Source organism: Hyla sarda, chromosome 5, assembly GCF_029499605.1.
Source record: "Hyla sarda isolate aHylSar1 chromosome 5, aHylSar1.hap1, whole genome shotgun sequence".
NCBI lineage: Eukaryota > Metazoa > Chordata > Amphibia > Anura > Hylidae > Hyla > Hyla sarda.
In genome coordinates, this window is record NC_079193.1 from 171,606,922 (window position 1) to 171,628,438 (window position 21,517).

Below are 21,517 nucleotides of genomic sequence, written 5' to 3' on the forward strand. Positions count from 1 at the left end.
GATATGTCGTCCTAGTGTGGAGGTATTTTATTAAACCCCAGCCCTTGAGAAAATCCTGTGTGCACCCCTAGTGAGTGCCAATGCATACACTGTATGCATCATCACTCTTACATTGGGTTGGGAGGGGAGGGGGGTACAATACTTTATCTTGCCTCTATGCTTCATTTAAACAAAAAGTTTTAACATTCCTTTCAACTTTAGCCCATACCCTTTATGCGGTGTTTATGTGAGCGACAAAATGGCAACTGCTGCATGTAACTAAAACCAACATTTTTCCGTATTCCCTTTTACCACTACTTTTTTCAAGTGCCTTCTAAATGAAAACAGATCATTAGATCATGTAAACTTGTTCTAATTACAAAGATGTTCTGCCCTGAAATGCACATTTATATAACAGCAATAAAAACACACACAAAAGTATTAAACTATATGTAACCGTTTTATTTCTATCACTTGCACACAAATTAATAGTTGTAATAATTGAAAATTAGTTTTTTTTTTTTTTTAGCTCTAATCTCTCATGATCTATTACTGTTATGAAAACTTACATAGGGATCATCATCTTCACACTGATCCTCAGCTGCTCTTGGGTTTGGCTTCAATGACAATTGTTGAATAGAACCCTACAGAAAAAAAAGAATATTCGTAGATGTTCAGATAAATATAAGAATATATATATAGTTATATATGTACTAATGTAATCTGTTTTAACACATAAACATTTCGTATAACATATTCTAAGCCATCAGTCTGCTATAACTATAAATGATATATTAAGCCTGACCATTCACCGGGAGTCTCATATTCCCTCAGTTAGATGTGTAATAGTCACATAAGAATGGATGCAGTGCTAGGTAAAGGACCATAAACGTGCAGCATGAGAATGCATGAAGATCGCAGCTTCTAGCTTTTGGAAGATGACATCTCAAATGCATTTTCTGATCTTCAGTTGTATCACATATCCCAGTGCCAAAGTCCAGAGGTGGACCCTACAGACAATCTGTGCCAGGCACCATTGGGGGCATTTGCAGCAAGAACAGTTTTATGGCTACTCCAATTATAAGGGCATCTGTTGCCCCTAAATTATTGAAGGCTACCACATATTCCCATCGTACCATTGTGACTTCATTATAAACATTGTAGACAGAGATGATCTAAATTGTATATTTGGAGTGTACTTGAACAGATATATTTAATCCTGCCATATAAATTTTTTTTTCACATTTCCAGCACTTATATATCATATAAGTGTTTAATATTATCATATTAAACACTATGGGGGAAACCTATCAAGCTGTCAGTAAGACAGTAAGATTCTCTTTATGATTTTTATCTAACTCTTCCAGACTAGACTCTTTGTGTAGGGAAATGTAGGCCCTATCCAAAGGGTAGGGCATAAGTGTCAGATTGCGGGGGTCTGACCACTAAGCCCCCCGCGATCTCCTGCACGGCACCATGGTAATCCCCAGGAATGGAACGCATCAACCCCTACATGAAGCGGTGGCAGACAGCCCCCTGCATGTATCACTGTGGGAGAGACTGAGATACCCGAACACTGTATTTCCAGCTCTCCCATAGAGATACATGGAAGGGGCGTGTTGACCAGCGCTTTGTGCGGGGATTGACAAGCCCAATTTCTAGTGAAAGCCAGGGTGCTGTGTAGGAGATCTGCCACTTATTTTCCTGCACGATAGTACTCCTTTAAACTAGTTACCAGTTTTTATGGATTTTATGGATCAGCACATAATGTGTTACTTGAGTCTCACTTCTGTTTGTCTGCAGGCTTATTTTATACCACTTCCAAGTCTCCAACATCCATTTTTTGTTTAAAGTGCTTATTCACTAGCACACTGAGAGAATGGAAACCATGTGGAAGTTTTTTTTTTTTAAATTCGTTTTATTGAAAAGTAAATAACTTTAGACCACAGGCCCATTAAAGTGAACATGAAGCATATCTACAGTACATAGAAAAGGGTCATGAGACCATACATCAAGTTACAGAATGCAAGCGACAGGATACTCCAGGTTACATCACATGGTAAACATCGAAGTCATAAAACACTACCCAACTGAGGTAGGTAAACTGAAAACAAAATAGAACAAGAAGGCGAACATTCGCCAAAATTAGCAATCGTATACCATCCCGCGAGGAGCACCAATACTATCACTAGTTAGTGGTACTATCAAATAACCCATGATAAATAATCCCGAAAGGCACCCACGCATCCAAGGAGATAGAAAAAGAATCGACAAACGTACACAGAAAGAGAAACAAAGGTTAGTAGAGACCACAGATAGCAAGCATAGCATCAATGTATCTTACATTGTCCCAGAGGGGGTCACAGAATACGAGCATTGAGTCAATGGAGAGGAACACCAACCACCCCACACAGAATAAAATTTACCCGGACACTTCCTATTTTTGTACACTATGTGTGAGAAAGGCAATGTAGCATTTACCATAGCTTTCCATTGAGTCAGGGTAGGAGAGCTGGGGTCCATCCATTTAAGAGCAATAGCCTTCCTGGCCAAGAACAGAGTTTCCCGCAAAAACGTACGTACGTGATGTGTCCATATCTCTTCATCTAAGATACCAAAAAGGCAGATCAAAGGATCAAGAGATAGGGAAGGTTGAGCCAGAGTAGCTAAAAAAGTGAGCACTGCATGCCAAAAAGCTGCGATATATGGGCAGGCCCAAATCAAATGCCAAAAGTCTGCCCTGGCAGCGCTTCAACGATGACAAGCATCGGAGTCTGAACGACCCATTCTATTGAGCCTTAAAGGAGTGATATAACTATAGTGTATAATGTTCAATTGGATCAATTTATTATTCGCCGCCGGGGACACTAACATGTGGGAGGAAAAAATGTCCTCCCATACATCCTTAGTCAAATTAGGGATATGGGATTCCCAATGCCGGACCGCCGGTACTGGATTGCGGGAGTTCTTGGCCTGAATAAGGTGCGTGTACAGGATGGACACCAGCCCCCTGGGACCCTGTGACTTCAGAACCCCAATGAGGGGAAACGCTGATATCAATGGGCTCCCCATTGGGAACTGGGCATTCAGGGCGTGTCGGAGCTGGAGGTATTTAAAAAAACTGTTTCTGGGAAGAGCATGACTGGATTGCAACTGATCAAATGAACAGAGCACATTGTCACGATAAACATGCCCCAAGGTGAGCACCCCCGCGTTCTGCCAGAAGACTGGGTCCAGAGCATCGCTCACTTGAGGAAGTTGAGGATTATGCCATAGAGGGGTATCCTCAGCGATGTCAGTATATCCATATATCCCCTTAACAGCCCGCCATACCTTTATAGCCAGCTTATGCAGTTGGAGATAAGCTCTACCACCCAGGACAGGACTATCTAGCAGCATCCTAAGGGTCATTATCGGGACAGACCTAGCTAGGGACTGTTCGGAGTCCGGCACCACATCCCCAGAGATCCAGTGCCTGATATACCGAAGTTGACCGGCCAAATAATATAAATAAAAATCAGGGAGTGACATTCCCGCCGCCAACTTGGGGCGTTGTAACGTGGTTAGCCGAATTTTAGGTCTGTTGGGGCCCCAAATAAATGGTGAAAGAAGGGAGTGAAGAGAATCAAAGAAGTGTCTAGGTACAGGCACTGAGGCATGCTCCAGCGCATAAAGGCACTTAGGTAAGACAATGAGTTTAATAAGATTGATACGGCCAGCAACCGACAATGGGAGCGTGGTCCACACCCGGAACTTCGCTTTAACATAAGGAAGTAGAGTGAGTATGTTGGCGGACAGGTCAAGCAAAGGATCTCTGTGAATGTGCACCCCCAAATACTTAAATGAGGAAACCACCGGGAGGCCATTCATTACCGGGGGCCAATCCCTAGACAGAAGCGGCATCACTGCAGACTTAGTCCAGTTGATGAGTAGACCAGAGAAATACCCAAATCGGTCCATGAGTGTCATGACATAAGGAAGCATCAATGTAGGGTCAGAGAGGAATAACACCATATCATCGGCATAGAGGCCTATGCGCTCCTCCCGGCCCCCCGTAGACATACCTCGGAAGCCAGGATCCTGCCGAATGCGGAGAGCGAGGGGCTCCACTGCCACCGCAAACAGAAGCGGGGACAAGGGACACCCCTGACGTGTGCCCCGGCCGAGAGCAAATGGGGAGGAACACACACCATTCACCAGGATCTGGGCCTGCGGGCATCTGTACAGGAGGGACACCCATTTTCTAAAATTAGGACCAAAACCAAATTTAACAAGGGTAGCCTGCAAATAACCCCATTCCACGGAATCAAAGGCCTTGGCGGCGTCCAGCGACGCCAAAGCCCAATCTCCCCCCAGAGCGTTTCCCACCTGGACAGCCGCCTGTACCCTACGGATGTTATCGGATGTGGATTTGCCAGGCATAAAGCCGGATTGATCTGGGTGAATTATGGATAGGATTACCTTGTTCAATCGGTTAGCTAAAACTTTCGTAAGCACCTTATAATCCAGATTCAGCAGCGAAATGGGTCTGTAAGAACCGCACTCCACAGGATTTTTATCAGGTTTTAGGAGGACAACTATGGTTGCCTCATACATAGAGGCAGGTAGAATACCATCCTCAAATGCCCGTTCAAACATTGCAAGCAGGGAAGGAAGGAGCATGTCGGAATACCGCAAGTAAACCTCCAGTGGAAGGCCATCAGGGCCCGGAGATTTACCCTTAGTCATGTCCCCCATGGCATCCTGAATCTCCAGTAAGGAGAGGGGGGCCTCCAACATCATCCGATCACTATCCGATAGTACCGGAAAGTCAATACCGTCCAGGTAGGTGTCCAACTCCTCAGCACCATATTGCACCTGTGAAGAATAAAGATTAGAGTAGTATGTGGCAAAGCAACGCGCAATGTCCGCAACCCCCAACAGCTCGGACCCATCCGAGGCCACTATCTTAAGAATCGCAGGGGCAGAAGAGTTCTGCCTGACTATATGTGCTAACAGCTTACTAGATTGATTGCCGTGTTCAAAGTAGAATTGTTTTGTGAAAAACAGCTTTCTATTGGCCTTCTCTGAGAGGTGCAGCATATATTGCCGCCCCGCACACAGCCATTCAACCTTATTAGCCTCGGATGAGTCCGCAACGTATCGGGCCTCCAGCTCCGCACATCGTCCAGCCAGCTCCTCCTCCCGCCTAGACGCTGACTTTTTGAGAAAGGAGATAGTGGAGCGCAAGCACCCCCTCAAATACGCCTTCAGTGTCTCCCATACCAGGATGGGGGAACTCCCAGGGGAATTAGCCTCAAGAAAGACTCGAAGCTGGTCCGGAATACGGTCGCAGGAGCCTATCTGTTCCAGCCAGAAAGGGTGGATTTTCCACCTCCGCGGTGAACCAGGATCCACCATGGAGACATCAAGCATTAGGGGGGAATGGTCTGATATAGCCCGCGGTTCATAGGAAACCGCTGAAACTTGGGGAAGAAGGAGCGAGTTGCCACATGCAAGGTCAATCCTGGACAGCGCATTTCTGCCCAGAGTGTGACAAGAGTATTGCCTAGCCTGAGGGTGCCTGGCCCTAAAAATGTCTACCCATCCAACCTCCTCCAAAAACAGCGATAAAGGGCCACCCCCAACTCCCACCGGGACCCCCCTGGGGCTATGACGATCTAGGGACGGATTCGGTACCATGTTGAAGTCCCCCATACAGAGGACACGGGCAGAGGGATAACTAGCTGCGAAGGTAACCGCCTTATGGAGTATATCCATAGAGGCAGGGGGAGGGTTGTATATGAATAAGAAGACAAAAGGCACATTATTTAAAAATGCGTATACAAAGATAAAACGACCCTGTGAATCCTTACGTACTGTAACCGGGTCCCACCTTACTCTCCGACTAACCAGTAGGGAAACCCCCCTTGAGAAGGACGTGTGATAGGAGTGCAAGGACCATTGGACCCAGGGTTTAGAAAACTGTCCAGCTCTATCTGGAGTAAGATGTGTCTCCTGCAGTGCCACAATATGAGGCTGATACTTCCTAATATGGGAGAATATCATAGTGCGCTTGCGCGGGGTGCGTGCTCCTCTAACATTCCATGACATTATCTTAATATCAGCCATAAGAAGAGACAACACACAAAACAGCAGGGGGAGAGGTAAAGACAGAGAAGACATACATGCCCCAGCCGGGGTGAGAAATACCGACAGGGATGCGCGGGACCATATATAGACCGTAGTACTGAAGTGGTTAGACACAAAACCCTACTAATAGGCGACCTCGCGGGTAGGTATCTTGGAGGCAAAATGAAACCCCAAACTAAGTAGGGGAACAGTAAATAAATCAAACAGTAAACATATCTATACCAGTGTTGCATAAGCATCAGTGGAGCAACAGCTCCATCTAGTGGGGAGAACCTGCTCATACATGCTAACAGTGGAGAACCCTGAGTATGTTCATCTATCAGTAGGAGAATATTAGTCCAACTGGGACCGAGAGAAGAAGTGGAGGAGAATACAGGAAGAAAAAAAAAATAAAAAACGAGGGGAGGGGAAGGGAAAAGGAGGAAGAGAAAAGGAAGGAGAGAGGAAGGAGAGAGGAAGGAGAGAGAGGGGGGACGGGAGGGGGAAGAACAGGGGGTGGAGGGAGGGTCTTACGAAGGAGAGAAGGATAGGGGAAGCAGGAGGAAGAGAGAGGAAATAGAAAATGAGAAAACACATATGATCAACAGTAAATCCCATCCCCTACTCAGGAGATTGTCCACCCGCCACCCCGACCCCCCCACAAATGGAAAAAAGATTAAAAAAAAAGGAAAAAAGTAAAAAAACAGAAAAAAAAATAACCCCAGCAAACAGGAGTCACACAGCAAGGGACAGTCCAGGTAGTCGAGGAACAAAAGGCCTAAGGCACTAAAATGGGGGGGGGGGCGTTGGTTAGGAAGGGAGAACGGGAAGGGGGGGGGGAAAATGGCACATCAGGGAGGGGGGAAGGAGACCAGATAGAGATCGTGTACTAGTAGTCCAGCGGCCGACGTCCTCCAAGTCTGTGACTCAAAAATAAAAATAAAAATAAAAAAAAAAGGGGAAAAAAATGAACCGACCCAGGGAAAAAGGGACAGGGTGACGTGGAAGGTAGACTGCAATGATCGGGATCAAGTCCCGATCATTGCAGTTGAGAAAACTCGCCAATAGAGGACGAGGAGGCGCACCAGGGATCGGAGGCTTAGATGGTACTCGGTGTGCTCTCTCCACGGCGTAAGCAGCTGAGAAGGGGGCATCCGGAAAGAGCTCTTTGATCCAGGACTCCACATAGGCCCCCGGGTTCTGACCCTCCGCCCGCTCAGGAAGACCGATCACTCTAATGTTATTCCGGCGCAGCCGGTTCTCAAGGTCGTCATTCTTCTGACGGGCCAAATCCAGTTGCTCCCGGACCTCACGGAGTGAAGAGGGTAGAGGCTGTACCGTGTCTTCCAGGGTGGAGATGCGTGTCTCAGTCTCCGTCACCCGCTCCCTCAAGGTCTGAAAGTCCTGCCGTAGGAGGCCCACGTCCACCCTGACCTCTTCAAGCTTGCCGGTGAGAGAAGTGCGGCATGTCTGGATCGCCATCAGGAGGGTATCGCTCACCTCCCGAAGGGTAAGGTCAGTAGAATCAGCGCCCTCTTCACGATGTGAAGCCTCTCCTTCCTCCGCAGCCGTTGGTGGAACACGCGCCCCGGCCTGAGCGGCGCCATCTTGCCTGACAGCGCGGGCATAGTCCCGGAGCTTTTCCACGGCCGGTCGATCCTTGTTTCTCGTCGGGTCTTGTTTAGAGGCCATAATGCGGGTCCTCAACCGAGTCTGTGGGGTCAGGGACTCCAGGATTCACCTCAGGATAAGTTAAATGCAGGTTCTAAGCGGGAGCACTCACAGCGTGCGACCGCTCATCTCAACCGCCAAGCCACGCCCCAACCATGTGGAAGTTTTCTCCACATATTAAGTAGTATTTAGTTTTGCTAATGCAAGACACAGTACAACCATCAGACTTTAAAATGCTAAATCGTGATAATGCTCTAAATGGATTGTGACACAATGGCAAAGTCGCTTGTTCTGTCTGCAAAGAGTCATTGGGGGAGATTTATCAATGTCGGTGTGAGGTAGAAATCATTTAAACCATGTCAGTGCTTTCTATGTTTTGCATGTTTGTGCAAAATTCATCAACCGTGCGCAAGCTTGTTGATAAATTTTGCTCAAACATAGACATTCCTTCATGTTTCTACCGTCTGACATATTGGTACACTCCTCAGTGTTCTATATTTGCGCAAAATCTGTTGCCTTTGTGCAAAGTTTTAATATCTAAACAAAAAATGCGCAATGGTAAATTAGTGTGTAAAGCATTTTTCTTTCTACGGTACACGAGCACATAGAGAACATTGGAAAATATTCTATCAAAAAAAGACACACAAAAAAGACACAATGAAAGTCACTGTGCAAATTTTTGCGCAAAAAAATTCACAAGAAAAAGGGGTAAACTCAATGATAAATGCCCCCCATTGTGTATGAAGCATTATTTTAATAAAACATGGAACAAAACAGTTATTCAAAAGGTGCTAGTCCCTACACGTCTCTGATTGGAACCACCCCAACACAATTGTGGGGTGCCAGTCAGTTGTCATGGCAGCCGAGGCCCTTCAGAAAGCCCCTGTGGCTGCCTCAACAGATCTCAAGTTACATAGCCAGGAGAACGGCAGCTTAACAGGTCTTTTGGAAGCTAAGGAGTAAAAAATAAAATTCAAAAACAAAAATTGGCTTAATACTTGGAGATTAATACTATGTCACTTCCTGGATAAGTTTTTGCTATGTCGATAGAGTAATTTTGTCAGACCACATATGGAAAGTCTGAATATCACTGATACCAGGTGTGACCAAGGTTGTAAAAATATTACCCATCCTTTAAGTTTTAAATTCTGTGAAACAACCCATGGCAGAAATTACTGGGGCTGAAAAGTCCCATGCATCTATAAAGTTTTTATTTTTTATTTTTTTTTTATTACATCTGCCATCTGAATCTTGTCAGGGACAAAACAAAAGACCCCAAAAGATGAAAGTTGTTACAATTTTATTTTTGTAATATATATATATATATATATATATATATATATATATATATATATATATATAGACAGTGACAGGAATGGTGGTAGAAAATTTCCTCAAGGTAGTTGTCATATGTAGCAACCAGGTTATCCCGTCCATGAAAAGTTCGATGAGATATGGGAAATGGAATAAAATTGTATAGGTTGTGAAGCTCACATTAAAAGACACAAGGTTAACTGCAACTTCTCTCACTCAAAGAGAAAAAAAAGAGTAGAAAACTGTATATATAACAAAAAGCAGTCCTCAGTGACCCACTCAATCTAAGAGCTTAGTGTGTGGCGGATAGATGGTCATAAAAATAGAGCCAGCTAAATATAATTTTAATAATAAAATATGGAGAAAATGGCCAGCATTAATATGTGTACAAGTAAATCAGGGCTCCAATGATGGCACCAATATTAAGTGGGCTGACCTGCAGGAGAAAGCTTTATGTTGCTGGCATTATGTGCCTCTCACCACACTCGGTTTGGCTCCTTCCTCTGGCTGTGTGTCCTCTGCCTCAAGCTAGCAGAAGCCAGTGATGTTCCATGCAGCCGTCCTCGTTAGCGAGCTTGCCGGAGGGTGCAGTCAGCTGACTGCAGACCAGCTGCCCTAGGTTGGGGTGCGCTCTCTCCCTGAAGTTGATTTAACTTCCGGGGTATGAGATTAAGACATCAGGTCGGTGACCTTACAACCCAACACAGAGACTATCATTTGGTGTCGTGCAGGTCCCGGAGTCAATAATAGGGACTATCAAGCCCTGCTGGAACCTATGCAACTAGAAGATCATCCTCTTGTCCGAGCAGCGAGAAGCCTTGTCACTGTCACCAACGGGAGAAACCTAGTGCGGTTAATCAACCTGTCTGATGCTGCTACTGTCTTTCCCAAATATACCCCAGTAGCCCAGTTGTACCTCATAGAGTTGAAGGACATTTTGACAGAACGTCTGGTGGCCCAACAGCATGCAGCTCAAGTTACCGGTGGATCCAGCACAAATCACACAGAGCCCTGGTGAGCACAGCTCCAGGTGGGGGACGACACTACCCTGGGACCAGGTCAATGGAGTCATCAATGTTACCAAAAGGTATCATGAAGCTTTCAGCAAACACCCCACAGACTTCGGGAAGACTTCGATGATCTAGCACCGCATCCTCACAGGTGAAAGCCCGCCTATCAAGGAAAGGCACCGTCCGGTCGCACCAGGCAAGTATCAAACTGTCAAGAAGATGCTGGCTGACATGAAAGAGGCAGACGTGATAAAGGAAAGTCAGAGTCCCTGGACGGCACCACTTGTTCAGGGAAGAAAGACTGAACCATCCGCTTCTGTGTTGAAAAACTGAACAATGTCGCACATAAAGATGCTTACCATTTGCTAAGGATCGAGGAGTCACTCACGGCCCTCGAGTCGGTCGCTTACTTCTCCACCCTTGACTTAACCAACGAATACTGGACCGGGAAAAGACCGCCTTCGTTACACCCATGGGGCTGTTTGAGTTTGTAAGTATACTGTTTGGGCTGTGCAATGCCTCTGCTATGTTCCAGCGTCTTATGGAAAGATGCCTGGGCCACCTGAATTTTCAGAGTGTCTTGTTATACCTGGACGATGTCATTGTGTATTCTAAGTCTTACCAGGAACACCTCAGTTATCTGCCGGACATCTTTCAAGTCCTGATTAAGCATGGGCTGAAGATTAAACCATCAGAGTTTCACCTGCTCAAACCACAGGTCCATTACTTGGGTCATGTCGTCAGCGCAAAGGGAGTCAAGCCCAATCCTGAAAAGGTAGAAGCTGTCAAGAACTGGCCTACCCCGCGCATGGCGAAAGATGTTAGGAGCTTCTTGGGATTTGCTGGCTACTACCGACGCTACTTTCACACTTTGCCCAGATTGCAGAACCCCTCACAGCTCTCCAGCTACAGCTAAGGAGAATTATAACTGAAGATTACCCAATGAATGGGCCGAAGAGCAAGAGACTGCGTTCTGAGCTCTTAAATGTCTGTTGACAGAACCACCCATCCTGGTGTATCCAGACTACAGTCAGTGGTTTCGACTATACACTGATGCCAGTTTTGAAGGTCTGGGAGCTATCCTGTCCCAAGTCCAGGATGGACAAGAGCGAGTAATGGCTAATGCCAGTCATAACCTGCGAGGAGAAGAGAAGAACGATGCCATCTACAGCTCATTTAAATTGGAACTGCTTGCCCTGGTGTGGGCCGTGACTGAAAAGTTCAAAGACTATTTGGCTGCCATGCCATTTACTGTCTACATGGATAATAACTTGTTGGCCCATTTGAACACTGCCAAGTTGGGTGCCATTGGTCAGCGATGGGCTTTAAGACTGGCCTATTACAATTTCCCCATCAAGTACAGAAGCGGCAAGTCAAATGTCTCGGATGACCCCCGGCAAAGAACCAACTGTCGAAGATGTGTGGGTAGACGTGGAGATGCCCCCCTTTTATTAACGGTTTGTGAACCAGAATGTTGTGACCACGCTGATGGATGGGGAACCCAGGTCCGAAAAGGTTAAAGAAGACCTGTAGTCATTGGAGATCTGTTGGACTAGCTCCTGGCGAAAAAGGTACTAAACCGTCTATGCCAAGCCCAGTGTGATTATGAGTTGAAACGTCTGTGGCAACAGAGGAAACAACTGTTTGTGCACAAAGGACTGTTGTACCGGAATTTTTTGGATCCGGTCTCTGGTGTTCGACTCTGTCAGATTCTGGTTCCCTGAAGAGACGCGGCGATTGTCCTCAACGCATACCATGACCAGTCGGGACTCTTTGGTGTCCAAAAGACCAAAGCTATTGTCAGGCAAAGATTCTATTGGCTCAGAATGTGGAGTAACATTGAGAAATGATGCAGTGAATGTGCAGCCTGTAACGTCACCAAGAATGTGCGCAAGGAAGCAAGAGCACCCCTCCATTGCATCCAGAGTGAAAGACCCAACCAGTTGGTTGCGCTAGACCATGTCAATTTGTCTCCTACCCGGTCCGGGTATACTTATGCTCTCACCATGGTGGATTATTACTCCAAATGGGTTGTCGTTGTACCCATCAAATATCTCACAGCCAAGACAGTGGCCCAGATGTTCTACTCCAATTGGGTGCAAACCCTTGGGTGTTTGGAGTCTGTCCTAATGGACCGAGGAATGGCCTTCGAGGCCCAACTCTTCCAAGAGTTATGTCAAGTCCGTGCCTGCAAGAAACTCCAGACTACCGCTTACCACCCCCAGGGGAACAGGCTCTGTGAGCGCATCAATCTATCTTTATCCACATTGTGCGAGCAGCCTCTGTGTCAAGACAAGAAGAGTGGCCCAGACTGCTACCTGAATTACTGGAGATATATAACACGGTCCAGTGTTCTACGGGGTGTACCCCTTTCTACTTGATGATGGGGCAACATGGGCAGCTGCCTAAAGATCAGACATTTGGGCACCAGGCCCCATTCAACAACTCTCCACAAGCCTCCCTGGAATGGGTCTCTGACCACCAGAGAAGGATTCAAGAAGCCAAAGAAATTGTCAGCAAGAAGATGGGCGAGGCACAACAGAGACAACAAGAGGACTATAACCCTCATGCCTCCGCCAAACCACCCAAATTGGGCAATAAAGTCTGGCTATGAAAGTTTCCAAGGACCAACAAGTTAGATTCTATATGGAAGATAGAACCGTACACCGTGACGGCCATACCCTATCCTGAGTCTGATGTATACGAAGTGCAAAAACCTGGGTATGAGCCGCAAGTCGTTCACCAGAATCAAATCAAGTTATGTGTCAAAGAACATCTACCAGCGCTCCCAACACTGCCTCTTCCAGCTGTCAGACCTGCGAAAGAGTATATCCCAGGCAAAGGAATCCACCCATCTATGGATTTCCCCATGTTTTCTCCAAATCAGCCTGCAATCTTCTGTGTCTCACCAACCCTGGGGCTGGTTCAACCCACACTAGTCTCCACGCCAGTCCCAGTCTTGTCACCGTTGGCTCCGGCCTATATACCAGTCTCAAGAGTGCCAATCCTGTCTCCAGCCTCTCCAGCACAGATGCCAGCGACTCTGGCTCCAGCTAGTCCTGAACTAATACCAGCTCCTGAGTTCACTGAGGAAGTACAAATACCAGTTAGGTACCATGAATAATAGTACCCTATAAAAGTTGTCAGTATAGTATGTCATCTATTTCAGTCAGTCTAGCATAGTCAAATGCTAATATCATGTAAATAAGTGTATTGTGTATAAACTAGCCCGGTATAATAGCTAGTTAGGACTGTAGCCAGGATGTATATTACCAGTCCACAGTTGTCTAATGTACACATGTCTAATCATTTTTCCTTTCCACGTGTACAGGGTGCTCTACTAGCCAGAGGGTTCCCCTGAGATATGAGTAAGGCACGTATAGTGACAGAGTTGCTGTATATAAAGGTAACAGTGGTATGTTGTATAAAAACATTATAGAGTTCTGGGGAGAAGTAGCTAGTGCTAATAGGCCCCAGCAGCTAAGGCATTGGGTAGAGAGCCTCCGGAAGCCCAATCCGCACCAAATGTGTTTATATATGCTAAATTGTATTGAGTCTGCAGTTGTAAGGTTTATAAATTCCCATATGTTTACAAATTTATTCCCAAAGAAGCATGTATGGACAATTTCACAAAGTGCTACATGGACTCGTCCCTTGATTTTGTTACTCATATTCAGACCTGTGAAGGACATTTTACAATAAGACCCCAAGAACTGTTGTCATCACCAGGCCCCAGTGGCCACTTCCCGTCGTCCACACTTCAGGACTGGATGCTAAGGACAGCTGTGTTTAAGAGGGGGGGGGGGGGGGGGTTTGTGGTGGCCCAGTACAGGAGTTATACCCCTGTACCCTTTCTGCAGGCCCCCGACACCTATCCCCTTATGTATATATCTTTTCTGCCATGTGTTATACTGTAAAACGTATATAAGAGTGTTATTGCTTTAAGAAATGTTAACATGTGATCACCAGTTGTCATGTGAGTGTAACCCTGTGAGGTATCAGTGACCATGTGACCTAAGGGTGACCTATGGGACCCCTCCTAGTCTCCCTCATATAAGCCCTGGGTGGGGCTAGCTCTTGCTCTCCTATGCTCTTAATTTCCAGTTAAGTCTTTGCTGAGGTCCAGTGGAGTCAAGTCCTAGAGTGTGTCTGGAGTCCATAGGAGGCCTTAAGTCCGTCCTGCAGCCACAAGCCTTCAAGTCTACAAGTAAGCTACAGTCACAGTGTGGTATGGGGTGTGATGCAGGGCAGATGGAATTACCCTAGGGGCAGATGGCATTAACTCCTTGTATTCGTGACGCCTGGGCGTGGTTTATACTCAATACCACCCGAAGGTATACCGCTGGATCCTGGGCTAGGCAAGGGGGCAATAATGACAAAGACGCCAAGTTATGGAAAATGGTAGCTTTACTGAGTGACAGATGGTACAGTCTATACAGTGTAGCCGGGCCCATGGAGGTGACCAGTGACTTCAGAGACCTTAAGGGCTTGCTGGGACTTGCAGTGGTTCTGGACAATTTAGTGCAGGCCATGCTGACTTGACTATAGATGACAGTGACAGACTTGACTTGACTTGAGGTAGACTAAGCTGTGACTATAGCTAACTTGCAGATTTGTAGACTTGAGGCTGCAGAGTTGACTTGAGGCCTCCTATGACTCCAGACACACTCCTAGATTCGACTGCACTGGACCTCAGCAACAAGAGCGAGAGCAGAGGCTCCACCCAGGGCTTTTATGGGGGAGATTCTGGTGAGATCCCATTGGTTAACCTTAAGTCACCTGGTCACTGATACCTCCTGGGTAACAATCACATGATAACTCACATGACAACTGAAGATCACATAGGAACATTTCTTAAAGTGATAACACTTCTTTACACACTTTACAGCATAATAAATGGCAAAACATATATGTACATGAGGGGACAGATTTAAGGGGGCCCAGGGGACACTGCAGGGAGGCTGCCTGACAGGGCAGCAAGGGTACGGGGTAACAACTCCCGTACTGGGCCACCAAAACCGCTTAGTAAGTCTCAAATCAAGTCAGTCACAGTCATCTATTGTCAAATCAGAGTGGCCTGCACTAAAATTGTCCAAATCTACTGCAAGTCCCAGCAAGCCCTTATGGTCTCTGAAGTCACTGGTCACCTCTGTGGGCCTGGTTGAACTGTAAAGACTGTTCCATCTGTCACTCAGTAAAGCTACAGTTGTCCATAACTTGGCGTCAGAGTCATTATTGCCCCCGTGCCTAGCCCAGGATCCAGCGGTATACCTTCGGGTGGTATTGAGGATAAACCACGCCCTGGTGTCATGAATACAAGGGGTTAATGCCATCTGCCCCTAGGGTAATTCCATCTGCCCTTCATCACACCCTCTACCCCAACATTTTATCCCCTTCCCCTGGAATGCCTTTTTGGCTTAATACCCAAGCAATTTTTTTCATTTTATGGCTTCCAAGCACTGTAACTTTTTTATATTTTTCATCGACAAAGCCAAATAAGGTTTTTTTTTTTTTTTCTTGCAGGACAAGTTGTAGCTTTTAATTCCACCATTTAGGGGGTAATATATCTTATTAGTTATCTTTTATCAATTCTTTTTCTGCTGGTTAAATAAAATTAAAAAAAAAAAATATATATATATATATATTTTCTTTTTTGTCATTTACATATGGCAAAAATAACATGATAGCTTCATTCTGTGGTTCATTAACATTACCGCAATACAACATTTATATAGGTTTTTTCTACATATAATAAAAACTGTTTAAAATATACAGTATATATTAGTGTTTCCTCATTACAAGTTCCATAACTTTTATTTTTATCCTTTGCTTGACTGTGCTAGATTAGGGCAAATTATTTTCCGGGAATATTTTTAGTTTTTATTGGTACCATTTTAAAATGTGTATGTTTCCCCCCCCCCCCCCCCCCCCCCCTTTTTTTTTTTTAAGAGGTGGATTACCAAAATACAACAGTCAGTGCATTTTTTTATTACTACAGTGATCAAGTTGCGGGAAAAATAATGAAATTTAAAATTTTGGGGTTGTTACTGACATGGTGATACCAGATATGTTTATTTTTATTTTATTTTTTGTTTTAACATAAGAAGTATAAAGGGAAAATATGTGTTATTTTTTGGAGGTGGGTGGGGGATTTTTATTACATGTTTTAGTTCTCTGGTGCAGTGTATGGAGCCTGTAAGCATAACGCTGACAGGGAATGTACCCGACTTGGTACACGGACACCCATGGCAGGCCTGATGGCCTTCATAAGACCCCTGTCTGCCATTGAAAACAGAACTGAATATTGTCAGGGCTGGGGATCGCCGAGGCTTTTGCTGCAGGTAAGGGGCGTACATAGGATCCTCACATGCAGCGTTCATGATTTGACCACGGCATGTGAAGTGTTAAACTACTCGGTTTGTCAGCTTCAGGAGCCCAGCTATCATCAGCCGAGCTCCCTCGATCCGTTCCAGAGAAAGTTCCTAAATCTTATTCTAACAGTGCAGTGGAAATAAGGTGGGCTAGGATAAGTACCCTTAATGACCACTGTAGAAAGTGGTCATTTGGTGGTCATTAAAGGGGTATTCCAGGGAAAACATTTTTTTTATATATATATATATCAACTGGCTCCAGAAAGTTAAACAGATTTGTAAATTACTTCTATAAAAAAAAATCTTAATCCTTTCAGTACTTATGAGCTGCTGAAATTGAGTTGTTCTTTTCTGTCTAAGTGCTCTCTGATGACACGTGTCTCGGGAACTGTCCAGTGTAGAAGCAAATCCCCATAACAAACCTATTCTACTCTGTACAGTTCCCGAGACAAGCAGAGATGTCAGCAGGGAGCACTGTTGCAAGACAGAAAATTACAGCTCAACTTCAGCAGCTGATAATTATTAGAAGGATTAAGATTTTTTAATAGAAGTCATTCACAAATCTGTTTAACTTTCTGGAGCAAGTTGATATTTCAAAAAAAAGTTTTTTCCTGGATAACCCCTTAACGACAATGGACGTACTCCTACGCCCCCCGTTTCCGAGTCCTTAAGGACCGAGGACGTAGGAGTACGTCCTGTCCATTCCCGGCCCCCCACCGCTAGCCGGAGGGGAGCCGGTGCCCGATGCCTGCTGAAATCGTTCAGCAGGCATCGCGGCATATCGCCCAGGGGGGTCATTATGCCCCCCCATGTCGGCGATGGCTGCAGATCGCTGGACAATTCAGTCCAGCGATCTGCGGCGATTCCGGGTCAATCGGGTCTCCAGTGACCCGGTGACCCGGAGTTACTGGCTGATCGGGGCCGTCAGAGACGGCCCCGAACAGCCAGAGCCTGCAGGGGTGAGGTGGCACTGGTGCCACCTCACGATCGCCCTGATTCATCGGCCGGATTACCGGCCGACCAATCAGGGTGCCTGCTGCGGGTGTCACTCCCGCACCCGTTCCGCCCCTCTTCCGGAGGACGTGAGCGGGTGCGGGACGTGCACCCCTGGTGCTGGGGACCCTGATCCCCGGCGTTAATGTTGGGATCGGGGCCCCAGGAGCGACAACGGCGTCGGCGGCGGGACTGACCTGTGCGGCGATCAAGCAGCAGCAGGAGGTGAGTGACAGCCTCCTGCTGTTGCTTAGCAACAGCTCCCAGCATGCAAAAAGGCCATGCTGGGAGCTGTAGTTATGCAACAGGAGGAGGCAGACCACCACAACTCCCAGCATGCACTTATGGGCATGCTGGGACTTATGGTTTTGCAACAGCTGGAGGCACATTCTTTCTATGGAAAAGTGTACCTTCAGCTGTTGTATAGCTACAACTCCCAGCTTGCACAAACAGCTAAAGTGCATGCTGGGAGTTGTAGTGGTGCATCTGCTGGTTGCATAACTACAACTCCCAGCATGCCCGTTGGCTGTCGGTGACTGCTGAGAGTTGTAGTTTTGCAACAGCTGAAGGCACACTGAGTTAAGTAGCAAACCAGTGTGTCTCCAGCTGTTGCATAACTACAATCCCCAGCATCCCCAGCCAAAGTAGTATGCCTCCCGCTGTTGCATAACTACAACACCCAGCATGCCCTTCCGCTGTCCGTACATGCTGGGGGTTGTAGCTTTTGCAACAGCTGAAGGCACACTGGTTGCAAAACACTGAATTTGTTGCCAAACTCGGTGTTTCACAACCAGTGTGCCTCCAGCTGTTGCAAAACTACAACTCCCAGCATGCACTGATAGACCGTACATGCTGGGAGTTGTAGTTTTGCAACAGCTGGATGTTCCCCCCCCCCAATGGGAATGTACAGTTTACACTCACATGGGCGGAGGATTACAGTAAGTATCCGGCTGCAAGTTTGAGCTGCAGCAAATTTTCTGCTGCAGCTCAAGCTGCCAGCGAGAAACTACTGTGAACCCCCGCCCGTGTGACTGTACCCTAAAAACACTACACTACACTACCACACAATAAAATAAAAAGTAAAAAAACACTACATATACACATACCCCTACACAGCCCCCCTCCCCAATAAAAATGAAAAACGTCTGGTACGCCCCCGTTTCCAAAACGGAGCCTCCAGCTGTTGCAAAACTACAACTCCCAGCATGCACTTATAGACCCTACATGCTGGGAGTTGTAGTTTTGCAACAGCTGGATGTTCCCCCCCCCCCCCCAATGTGAACGTACAGGGTAAACTCACATGGGCGGAGGATTACAGTAAGTATCCGGCTGCAAGTTTGAGCTGAGGCAAATTTTCTGCCGCTGCTCAAACTGCCAGCGAGAAACTACTGTGAACCCTCCGCCCGTGTGACTGTACCCTAAAAACACTACACTACACTAACACAAAATAAAATAAAAAGTAAAAAACACTACATATGCACATTCCCCTACACAGCCCCCCTCCCCTCCTCAATAAAAATGAAAAACGTCTGGTATGCCACTGTTTCCAAAATGGAGCCTCCAGCTGTTGCAAAACAACTACTCCCAGTATTACCAGACAGCCACTGACTGTCCAGCATGCTGGGACTTTTACAACAGCTGGAGGCACCCTATTTGGGAATCACTGGCGTAGAATACCCCTATGTCCACCCCTATGCAAGTCCCTAATTCAGGCCTCAAATGCGCATGGCGCTCTCACTTTGGACCCTGTCGTATTTCAAGGCAACAGTTTAGGGTCACATATGGGGTATCGCCGTACTCGGGAGAAATTGTGTTACAAATTATGGGGGGTATTTTCTGCTATTACCCTTTTTAAAAATCAAAATTTTGGGGAAACCAACATTTTAGGTAAAATTTTTTTTTTTTTTTACATATGCAAACGTTGTGAATCACCTGTGGGGTATTAAGGTTCACATTACCCCTTGTTACGTTCCCCGAGGGGTCTAGTTTCCAAAATAGTATGCCATGTGTTTTTTTTTTGCTGTCCTGGCACCATAGGGGCTTCCTAAATGCGGCATGCCCCCAGAGCAAAATTTGCTTTCAAAAAGCCAAATGTGACTCCTCCTCTTCTGAGACGTGTAGTGTGCCAGCAGAGCACTTCTCACCCCCATATGGGGTGTTTTCTGAATCGGGAGAAATTGAGCTTCAAATTTTGGGGGGTATTTTCTGCTATTACCCTTTTAAAAATGTGAAAAATTTTGGGAAACCAAGGATTTTAGGTAAAAATTTTTTTTTTTTTACATATGCAAAAATCGTGAAACACCTGTAGGGTATTAAGGTTCACATTACCCCTTGTTACGTTCCACGAGAGGTCTAGTTTCCAAAATAGTATGCCATGTGTTTTTTTTTTGCTGTTCTGGCACCATAGGGGCTTCCTAAATGCGGCATGCCCCCAGAGCAAAATTTGCTTTCAAAAAGCCAAATGTGACTCCTTCTCTTCTGAGACCTGTAGTGCGCCAGCAGAGCACTTCTCACCCCCATATGGGGTGTTTTCTGAATCGGGAGAAATTGGGCTTCAAATTTGGGGGGTATTTTCTGCTATTACCCTTTTTAAAAATGTAAAAATTTTGGGAAACCAAGCATTTTAGGTAAAATTTTTTTTTTTTTAACATATGCAAAAGTCGTGAAACACCTGTAGGGTATTAGGGTTCACTTTACCCCTTTTTACGTTCCCTGAGGGGTCTGGTTTCCAAAATGGTATGCCATGTGTTTTTTTTTTGCGGTTCTGGCACCATAGGGGCTTCCTAAATGCGGCATGCCCCCAGAGCAAAATTTGCTTTCAAAAAGCCAAATGTGACTCCTTCTCTTCTGAGACCTGTAGTGCGCCAGCAGAGCACTTCTCACCCCCATATGGGGTGTTTTCTGAATCAGGAGAAATTGGGCTTCAAATTTGGGGGGTACTTTCTGCTATTACCCTTTTTAAAAATGTAAAAATTTTGGGAAACCAAGCATTTTAGGTAAACAAATTTTTTTTTTTAACATATGCAAAAGTCGTGAAACACCTGTAGGGTATTAAGGTTCACTTTACCCCTTTTTACGTTCCCTGAGGGGTCTGGTTTCCAAAATGGTATGCCATGTGTTTTTTTTTTTTGCGGTTCTGGCACCATAGGGGCTTCCTAAATGCGGCATGCCCCCAGAGCAAAATTTGCTTTCAAAAAGCCAAATGTGACTCCTTCTCTTCTGAGACCTGTAGTTCGCCAGCAGAGCACTTTTCACCCCCATATGGGGTGTTTTCTGAATCGGGAGAAATTGGGCTTAAAATTTTGGGGGGTATTTTCTGCTATTATTCTTTTTAAAAATGTAACATTTTTGGGAAACCAAGCATCTTAGGTAAAACATTTTTTTTTTTTTACATATGCAAAAGTCGTGAATCACTTGTGGGGTATTAAGGTTCACTTTACCCCTTGTTACGTTCCCTGAGGGGTCTAGTTTCCAAAATGGTATGCCATGTGGGTTTTTTTTTTTTGCTGTCCGGGCACCATAGGGGCTTCCTAAAGGTGACATGCCCCCCAAAAAACATTTGACGCTCCTTCCCTTCTGAGCCCTCTACTGTGCCCGCCGAACAATTAACATAGACATATTAGGTATGTGCTTACTCGAGAGAAATTGGGTTTCAAATACAAGTAAAAATTTTCTCCTTTTTACCCCTTGCAAAAATTCAAAAATTGGGTCTACAAGAACATGCGAGTGTAAAAAATGAAGATTGTGAATTTTCTCCTTCACTTTTCTGCTATTCCTGTGAAACACCTAAAGGGTTAATACACTTATTGAATGTCATTTTGAATACTTTGGGGGGTGTAGTTTTTATAATGGGGTAATTTATGAGGTATTTCTAATATGAAGACCCTTCAAATCCACTTCAAACCTGAACTGGTCCATGAAAAATAGCGAGTTTGAAAATTTTGTGAAAAATTTCCAAATTGCTGCTGAACTTTGAAGCCCTCTGGTGTCTTCCAAAAGTAAAAACTCATAAATTTTATGATGCAAACATAAAGTAGACATATTGTATATGTGAACCCAAAAATGTTT

General features: G+C 45.6%; 1 protein-coding gene across 2 annotated transcripts in view; it reads right to left on the reverse strand.

The window, feature by feature from the left end:
* COL15A1 (collagen type XV alpha 1 chain) overlaps window positions 1–21,517 on the reverse strand; it is a 369,611-nt gene that overhangs the window by 234,675 nt on the left and 113,419 nt on the right. For both annotated transcript variants that reach the window (XM_056520745.1, XM_056520744.1), the window contains one exon: window positions 549–623. In XM_056520745.1, coding sequence (XP_056376720.1) covers window positions 549–623 — 75 coding nt within the window. The remainder of the gene's footprint in view (window positions 1–548; window positions 624–21,517) is intronic.